The sequence below is a fragment of the Diabrotica undecimpunctata genome, chromosome 8 (genome assembly GCF_040954645.1).
Source record: "Diabrotica undecimpunctata isolate CICGRU chromosome 8, icDiaUnde3, whole genome shotgun sequence".
Lineage (NCBI taxonomy): Eukaryota > Metazoa > Arthropoda > Insecta > Coleoptera > Chrysomelidae > Diabrotica > Diabrotica undecimpunctata.
Window position 1 is genome coordinate 32502607 of NC_092810.1, and position 10372 is coordinate 32512978.

General features: G+C 31.4%; 1 protein-coding gene across 1 annotated transcript in view; it reads right to left on the reverse strand.

Annotated features, from left to right (window-relative positions):
- Nucleotides 1-9874, reverse strand: part of LOC140448351 (alpha-tocopherol transfer protein-like) — a 26259-nt gene extending 16385 nt beyond the window's left edge. Inside the window, exons 1-2 of the mRNA XM_072541438.1 lie at nt 9752-9874; nt 1-180 (exon numbers count right to left, since the gene is read on the reverse strand). The exon at nt 1-180 is cut by the window's left edge and continues 110 nt beyond it. Coding sequence (XP_072397539.1) covers nt 1-171 — 171 coding nt within the window. The 5' untranslated portion in view covers nt 172-180; nt 9752-9874. The remainder of the gene's footprint in view (nt 181-9751) is intronic.
- Nucleotides 9875-10372: the final 498 nt, after the last annotated feature.

Here is a 10372-nt window from a genome sequence, read left to right on the forward strand (position 1 = left end):
ATCTATGTCATTATCACATGACAACAGAAACAGTACGACTAATTCATCTTGTATTGTTGACGGTACAAAATCGTCTTTAACTGTCAATAACCATTCTTTGACTACGTCGATATTTTCTGTAGAAGTTCTACCCTTGTCTAATATATCTTTAACGGAGAACTTAAATTTCATTTTAAATATCTGAAAATTTCAAAAATAATAACAGAGACATAATAAACTGTAACACTACTGTTTATTTTTTCATTTGCTATATAAAATATACAAAAATCCAACACGAAATCATCAAATAAAGAAGTATAAAATGTATGTGTATCTATTACGACAACAGCATTAAACTTACAAGAAGGTGATTATCATTTGAGTACACTTTCAACATTGTGTCTCACGTTTTATGTTAAATGTCACGTAACATGTGACATAAAACGTGACATGACATAAAACGTGAAATTTGACATAAAATTTGACATTTGACCTAAAACGTGACATAATACGTGACATTTGGCATCAACGTGACATTTTAAACAATGTTGAAAGTGTACTTAAGTGATAACTACCTACTTGTATATTTCATGCTGCTGTCTTGTAATATACAGTGCGTTAAGTTTTAAATACCGGGATAAACAAATTAGTGCAACAACACGTACATTCATCACGTTCAAGTAGAAGTGTTGCTAGGTAGTTAGATGTTAGCAATGTTATTGTAACGAAAGAGGGGAAAAAGCACGGTTACAAGAATTTTAAATATTGGAAAACGCAGCAGCTTTCTCCAGACGACTACTTTCAAAGAATGATGTTTTGTGAAACTTTAATAACGAATAATTACTATTTAAATGGGAATAAGCCACAATTAAAGGTTAAAGTACGTTTATTTTTCAATTTCCACTTTGGAAATCGTTCTCAAAATACAAACAATAGTAAATTAAACAAATCTTGTTTTCAATGGTATTCAAAGGTATTCATGAAAAATAAAAGCACCATATACAAGACCATAGTGAAACCAATCTGGATATGTGACAGAGAACTATGGGAATGCACTAAATCATCTAACATAAAGGTTTTTTAAACTTTCAATCAAAAATGTTTAGAATAAGAACTATTATAATGCAATGTTGCCAGATTTATCATATTTCTGATGTCATTAGTCACTTTGCTTTTTTAAATACAACGTCGTATTGAACGTTTTCTAAGTATTAAAACACGATAATCCTACGTGCTCTGCAGACAGTGTTGTGGAAATGTGCGCAAAGTACACAGGATGTTCCAAGAGGTCAATTTGTAATTTAAAAAAGGAAGATAAGAAAGGGGTCATTACAAATCCTGTTGTAAAATCAGGGAGACGACCACTGGAAATTAATAAAAATGTTAAAAGTATAATTCGAAAAAAGGTTCATTTTTTTATTTTGCCAAGGAAATTCCAACAATTTCAAAAATTCATGCCGCATTGCAACATGATGATGTACTGGGTATCAGTAGAACTCGATTGTTGAAGATACTTCACGAATTAAAATTTTCGTGGAAAACCATTAAGAGAAAATCAATGTTAATGGACAGTCCGGAAATCGCTTCTTGGAGAAGGCAGTATCTTCGAAAAATTAGACAGCACAGAGAAAAAAACCAAAGAATGTATTATTTAGATGATACAAGGATAAATGAAGTCCATACGGTTTCCAAGGTATGGCAAGACAAAACTGTTAAAAGTAACCGTCAAGCTGTGTTGGAGGGATTCTCCATCGTATTATTATAGCACCGTAGGGAAAAGGGAGAAGGCTTATAATTACTCACACTGGGAGTTCTGAGGGTTTTCCTAAATAAGGGTCGTTCCTATTTAAATCCAAAAACCGTGCAACTACCACGAGGACATGAACGCCGATGTGTTTGAAAAATCTTTTGAACAAATGATGAAATTTATACTAGAAGGTTCGATTATCGTTATGACAATATTAGACAGTGGATAATTAATAAAAACATATTCTTTGGAGATGACCTTCTAAAATTGGAGCTTTTGAAAATCTCTAGGTAACACATACCTTCACACGCTTCAAGAATGCACGTCGTAGACGAAATGGCCAAAAACTTTACAGTACTCAGATTGCCGTCTTATCACTGTGAATTAAATCCTATAGAGTTGATTTGGGCCCAAGTAAAAGGGGACGTGGCGAGAAATAATACCACTTACAAACTTGCAGACGTTAAAGAACTTTTTAAACAGGTTTTACACAATGTCACTGTCTTAAATTGGAACAAATGCATTCAACATGTGATAAAAGAAGAAGAAAAAATGTGGGACTTCGACAACACATTAGACTCTTGGTGGAACCATTAATTATTAACGTAACTGCTGAAGACACCTTCACGGATGAAGAATAAGTCAACGCAGATTATGCATAACGTGATACTTCTTATATAATTAATCTTTTAGGTATTTAGTATCTATTGTTTGAAATTTTTATTATAGAAATATGTATTATTTCTATTACTTTTAATAAAAATTTTCAAAATTACTACAATTATGTACAAAATAAAATTATTACACATTGACTAAGTTTTTAATCTTGAAAAAGTAAGATTGTTGCGAAACTGTCGATAAAATAATTATTTTTTTTGCTTAAAAAACTTACATTTTTATTACTCAAATAGCAAGTTACATTCTTCAATTAATTATATATATAATATATAAAATTTGCCAAAAATAAAAAAAGTGATACTTCTTTATATGTAACTTTTAAAAACGCTGTGAAACCCATATTTGCACTCCCATGTACGTTTTACACTTGTAAATATAACCATTATAATATGCTCATTGAGGAGGATTTCGAACAGTGAACACGTTATCGCTTTGAATCAATTATATTGTTAATTGATATTTAATATTAGTGTTTAATACAATTAATAAAATGTGAAATAATATTTGTTATGTTTGCATATGAAGTGATTAACAGTCAGTAAGTTTTTTATGAAATTATGATTGGCAGGGATAACCAGACTCATGAACTGAAGAGAAGAATCGGCCTTGGGTGGGCAGCATTTGGAAAACTAAGAGAAACTTTTAAAAGTGAGCTGCCCACATGCCTAAAGAGAAAGGTATTTGATCAGTGCGTCCTCCCAGTCTTGACGTACGGAGCAGAAACACTTACCTTAACAAAAGCAGCAGCTACCAAACTGAGAGTCACGCAGAGAAGAATGGAGCGGTCCATGTTAGGAATAACTCTGCGAGACAGAATAACCAACGAAGACATCAGGAGAAGAACCGGAGTGACTGACAGCATCGAGAAGATAGCCAGACTAAAATGGAGATGGGCAGGACACATAGCCAGAATGACAGATGGGCGATGGACAAAGAGGTTATTGGAATGGAGGCCAAGGGAAGACAAGAGAAGCGTCGGTCGACAACCTACAAGATGGACTGACGATTTAAGAAGACTCGATAAAAACTGGATGAGAGCGGCGCAAGATAGACGGGGTTGGAAACATGAGGAAGAAGCCTATGTTCAGCAGTGGACTCTTGAGGCTGGATGATGAAGTTTTTTACTCTACATATTGGATAATTAATTATTAATTTTGGTGTTTTAAAAAAACAATCAACAACTACAAAATAGTTTATTAGTTTTTCGTTTTAAATCCAGTTTCACCTGGCCACGGACGTATTAAATCCTTCAATAATTTTAATACGTTGGAGGAAAATTAAATATGGCTACTAACAGCAGCATCTCACCTACCTCACTACTAATGTCTGAAATAAACTCTAATAGCTCAACGTACTCATCAGCAGTAGCAAATACGCAGTTCCCATCGAAAGAACAAGCGATTGTCTTCAGTGCCTTGGATAATACTAAATTGCATTTCTATGGACTATTTAATTCCATTGGGCAAGATAATTCAACCTAAGAATATAATATTTTCATCCAGATTATCAAATAACCGTATTTGTATGTATCTAGCAAATAAAAAAGTTGTTGATGACTTCATGACAAACCACGGTCATATAAAAATTCAAAATGTAACTGTACAGGCTAGAAGATTAATCACCCCTGCGGAACGGATTGTTCTTTTAAATGTGTGTCCCACCATACCGCATAGTTTCTTAATCAACTATCTACGAAATATCGGACTTAACATGGTATCTCCAATTACATTTTTAAAAATCAGCGCTACATCACCTGAGTATAGTCATATTCTCAGTTTCAGAAGACAGGTCTATCTAAGTCCTCATATTATAGAACTACCTGATTCGTTTACTATAAATCATGACGAAACAACATATCGAATCTTTCTGCCTCAAGATAGTATGGTATGTTACAACTGCAAAAAGACCGGAATTACTGCCCATCGCTGCAATGAAAACTCACAAGTTCATGTTGAAGAGTGTTCTATGGAAACCAATAATGATAATTTATCCCAAACTGAACTTTGGAGCATTAAGAATTGCTCTGAGACCATTTAGAACAACACCGGTAGAAAGTTTATATAGTGAAACTGGAGAACCATCTTTACTACACCGTCGCATTTATTTAACATTAACACATGCAACTTCTATAGCATCCAATCGAAATAGACCTATTTTTGATAATACATTCAATAACAAACATACTCTTCAAAATAGATCTAATTCACACAAACCTTTCTATGAGAAAATTCGTTTCTACCTAAGATATTTAAACCTAAATTTTCCAGATATATTTCAAATACATTTGAACCATCCTCCACCTTGGTGTACCAATATCCCCGAAATAAATTATAATCTTACTGTATTTAATAAGCATTCTACAAATCCGGCTGTTATTAAAAATAACCTCAATTCAATCATAAACAAACATGGAGAAAGTTGCAGTAGGATATTTACATATGCATCCAAATGCAACACAAGAGTTGGTGCTGCATATGTAACGTCTAACAATCACTTTCAATTCAGACTGCCCAAATATTTCAGCATCTTCTCGGCTGAACTTTATGCAATACTCAAAGCTCTTGAACATATCAACAATAATAAAATACCAAAATGCTTGATTCTAAGTGATTCCCTTGGTGTTTTACAAACCTTAAATCATTTGCATCCTAAAAGCCCCCTAGAAAAAATGGTAAAATCTGAACTAAAGCAAGCTGAAGAAAATTCCAGACGCATTATCTTCATATGGATCCCATCTCATATTGGTATTGATGGAAACGAAGCTGCAGACCAGTGCGCGAGAAAAGTGTCAGAAAGTGTCGAAACAGATGTAACGGAGTGTCGGAATCCCGTGGGTGATATAAAAACGTCTATAAAAAATTTAATTACGTGTAAGTGGAATCAAGAATGGAATTATTCACAGACAACACTACGGAAAATTAAAGACAATGTTTATCCATGGCTACCTAGAACTCGAAACCGGCAACTGCAAATCATCATTACTCGTCTATGTTTAGGCCATACAAGATATACGCATTCGTACCTTTTTACCAGAGATAATCCCCCTAAATGTGACATTTGTGACGAAACAAACAGTGTTAAACATTTTTTAATTGACTGTCCACTTTTTGTCAATGAACGCAACAGGTTCAATATTCCAAACAATATCAATAAACTCTTAGGTACAGACTTAAATTATGCTGATTTGGGAAAATATTTAAAATGTATATAGCCCAGTCTGGTTATACAAAAATCATCGATTTCACGGCAAAATGTTTCGCAGATATCTGAAGCTTTTAAGACATAGGTGGGGGATACTAGATGATAAATAGATGAAAAGACTCCTAGTTTTACCTTGCGTTTTTTTTAATCATTAATTTATGGTCACAATTTGATTTTTTGTCTATAAATTTTTTGCCTTATATTTTAAATAAACAATATTTATGTCATTTTTTTATGTCAAGAATATCTTTATTTTCCCGTTTTTTCAATTAAAATTGATAAATAATTTACGGAGATATTTGCAAAAAAGCAGTTTTTTTGCACTAATTTATAAATTTAATTAATTTTTTTATTAACAAAATAAAATGATATTAATACATTTCAACATTGAGAAATTACCGTCCTTTAAATTTGTGCGAAATTTCCCCCCGATCGGTCAAATAGTTTAAAAGTTATTCAATTTGTTTATCCCTGGGACTAATTATTTAAACTATTGAACTTGCCCTATGAATGATGCTAGAGACATTTAACAAATTTCATAGGATTCTTTAAGACTTATACTATCTCATAAATTAAATGAATATTGAGTTTTCATCGAAATTATTTACAAAATAAACATTTGAAAAAAGGGAATGTTTTTTACTTATAAACAATTGAAATAACTTCTATATTTTTCAAGATACAGACTTGTACGTACAACCATTAGATAGCTGGTAAAAAAACTCATATTTAACAAAAAAAATAAACCTTCTATGAATAATAGGAACGGAGTTAGCGATAATTTTTTTGTTAATTATATCTCCATTGTTTATAAACATTAAGAAGTAAAATTTGCACAAATTTTGAATGAAAATCTAAACTTTATATTGAATTTTATGGCTATAAAATTCATCCAATTTTTCGAAACTTAAAACCTTTCGAAACGAAGTTACTTTCGAAAGATCAACATAGGAAAGTGGAGGGGAAACTGTTTTAGCTCCTCGCTGCAAAATTTAATATTATGGTTACGCATTTATCATTCAAAAGCTTTAACAGTTCTGTAGGAATTTCATCAGGTCCATTTGCTTTTCCATTTTTTGCGTTTCTTATTGCGTATTCTACTTCTTCTTTCAATATGTCTGGCCCAGTTGCATTGATTATCTGAGTTAAGTTGTTTCTATCGTCTTCAAATAATTCATTCAGGTATTCTGTCCATCTTTTTATTTTATTCTCTAGATCTACAATAAGATTTCCATCTTTGTCTTTAAGTTTACCTATTTGGCATTTCTTTATGCTTCCTGTTATCTCTTTTACTTTTTTGTGCATATTGAACGCATCGTACTTTTTCTCATAGGTTTCCATTTCTTCACATTGCTCTTTAATCCACTCCTCTTTGGCTTCTTTTATTCTCTTTTTTATGTGTTTATTTATTTCTTTGTATTTGTCTGGGTAATTCTTCATCTTTCTTCTTTGTTCCATCAAGTCTAGTATATCTTGTGTTATCCACCCCTTATTCTTTGTTGTTGTTTTTGTAAGATGTTTCTTTCCTGCTGTTTGTATAGCTGTATTTATGTACTTTAATTTTTGGTTAACGTTGTTTGTATCGTTAATTTGTTGCTGCACTGAACGGAGATTTTCATTTATTTCTTCTCCTGTTTCTTGACGTAAATTTTTGTTTCTAAGTTTATTTAAATCTAGTGCCTTTCTGTGTGGTCTTCTAATCTTTGTTGGTCTCGCCTCTATCACAGTAACTACCGGATTATGATCTGAGCCTATATCAGCTCCTGGGTACGTCTTAGTACATTTAACAGCATTATGATACCTCCTTGCTATCATAATGTAGTCTATTTGATTTCTCACTATTTTTTCTTTGGTATGTTGTGGAGATGCCCATGTATATAACTGTCGAGGAGGTAATTTGAAAAAGGTATTTGTTATTACCAAGTCTTCACTTTGGCAAAATTGAATCAATCGATCTCCTCTGTCATTTCTGTTTCCAAGCCCATATTTTCCTACTTGTTCTCCTACCTTACCTTGACCCACCTTGGCATTAAGATCGCCCATTAATATGATAATGTATGAAAAGACTGACTTAATAAGTGAAGACAAACAACCTTCAACAAAAAGGTTCAGACCTGACAGTGAAGTCGAATAAATGAACCAAATTTTAACTTTAAACCAATGTATGTAAAGAAAATAAAAAAATTTAAATTCAATAAACATTGCAAAATTTAATAAGGCAAGCAATGAAAAAATCGACTTATTTTATCAAAGCAGTAAGGCAGATTAGATTAATATTGTATATCATATTTGTAAGAAAAATAGAATAAAAATCAATATTGTTAATTATAAAAATACAAACAATTATAATTAATATAAGGAATATAATGTGTACCTATGTGTAATATAATGAATTACCTGAAATTTAATTTATAAAATATATAAGTATTATTACATCATTGATATAAAATAAAAGAACATATGTTGATTTACCGGGATTTTCCGAGATTTATGGGGGGTGAAAATTATGTCATCATTATTAATACTGCGACAGACTATTTGAGCAAATTAAAAAAAAAAATAAGTATTTAGGGTGAATTTCAAATGGATTCAATTTTTCCGAGTTTTCCCATATTTTCCGGCCAGTGAAAACTATGTAGTTATTCATATTTCGACGAGCTACCCCAGAATAAAAAAAGAGGCTTGCAGCTGCAAAGGAAGCCGAGATAATGTAAATTTTTCCTACGTGTTGCAATTTGAAGTTCCGATGCCGAAAAAAAAACGGAGCTGAAACAGATATCCTCTCCACTTTCGTATGTCGATCTTTCGAAAGTACCGTCGTTTCGAAAAATTAGATAAATTTTATAGCTATAAGTTTCAATATAAAGTTTAGATTTTCATTCAAAATTTGTGCAAATTTTACTTCTTAATGTTTATAAACAATGGAGATATGATTTTTTTATAAATAGTCACTAACTTCGTTCCTATTGGTCATAGAAGGTTTTTTATTTTTTAATGTGAGCTTTGTTACCAGCTATCCAATGGTTGTACGTACAAGTCTGTAGCTTGAAAAATATAGAAGTTATTACAATTGTTTATAAGTAAAAAACATACCCCTTTTTCAAACGTTTATTTTGTAAATAATTTCGATGAAAACTCAATATCCATTTAACTTCTGAGATAGTCTAAGTCTTAAAGAATCCTATGAAATTTGCTGAATGTGTCTAGCATCATGCATAGTGCAAGCTCAATAGTTTAAATAATTAGCCCCAGGGATAAACAAATTAAATAACTTATAAAATATTTGACTGATCGGGAGGAAATTTCGCACAAATCTAAAAGATGGTAATTCCTTAATGTTTAAATGTATTAATACCATTTTATTTTGTTAATAAAAAAATTAATAAAATTTATAAATTAGTGCAAAAAAACTGCTTTTTTGCAAATATCTCTGTAAATTATTTATCAATTTTAATTAAAAAAACGGGAAAATAAAGATATTCTTGACATAAAAAAATGACATAAATATTGTTTATTTAAAATGTAAGGCAAAAAATTTATAGACAAAAAATCAAATTGTGACCATAAATTATTGCTTAAAAAAAACGCAAGGTAAAACTAGGAGTATCTTTTCATCTATTCATCATCTAGTATCCGCCACCTATGTCTTAAAAGCTTCAGATATCTGCGAAACATTTTTCCACCTTTTTTTTAACCAGACTGGGCTAATAGGATTATATAAAATTTAAACTATTAGAATTGTACACCTACACTGTATTCCTGCTAATCACCTTATGGTGGATGCGGTAAACTTTTTCAATAAAAAAAAATATCCTCATTAAAGGAGACTCTTTAAAACGCTTATTACTATGGAGCCTATTAAATATTGGTTTTCAAACGGAAATTGCACATTCCTTACACATACCATTACTGCACGGACATTTGAAATGAATTATAGTGATATCAGAAAAAATGGCAAATCTGACAACATTGCAATTATTAAATTTAAAATCTTCATATTGCAAAATATGTGTATCCCTGTTTTTTTTATATAATTCGGACCATCCATCTAAGAGATAATTACGCGTTTCGAGACTTTTGAAACACGTTGCATATATTAAAGAGGTTGTAAATTGCAGTAAATAAATAAAATTAAAACATATTTACCTTGTTTAATATTTGCGTGTTTATTTATTTAACAACATACACACTGTGGTCATTTCAACTACCAAAATGTACCGTGTGCTAAAAGTTTATCTCTACATGAATGAAAAGGATATCGCAAATTTTTGTACTTGATAAAATTATTTGTAGGATATAAATTGCATATCACAGTTAAGATTACATTTCCGTTACTTAAAAAAGATTCGTGTTATATCGTATTAATTTTTATTTAACAAAAAATATAATGTTAAGAATCTGAGGACGACAAATATAAAGTAGCATACAGTGTGTTCCAACGAAAATTTGAACCTCCCAGAAACTCAGAAACCACGAGTTTCTTCAAAATTTAAGAAAACGCATCAATTTGTATTGGGAGAAGGACGAATTTTCATGCAAAGTTCATGTCCTCAAATTTAACCCCCTTTTGATCTGCATCAACCCCCAGTTTTTTTAAATAGCCGTGGTCGAGTGGTATATCATTCGAAAGGTAGTTTTTTCTCTACACCACACTTTTGAAGATAATTTTGGATTTAACTAATTTATTGGTTGAACATCAGTTCTTCTTCTTTTTATAGTGCCGTGCAACTATAGTGCGTTGGCGAATTATCTTAAGGCCAGACGTCT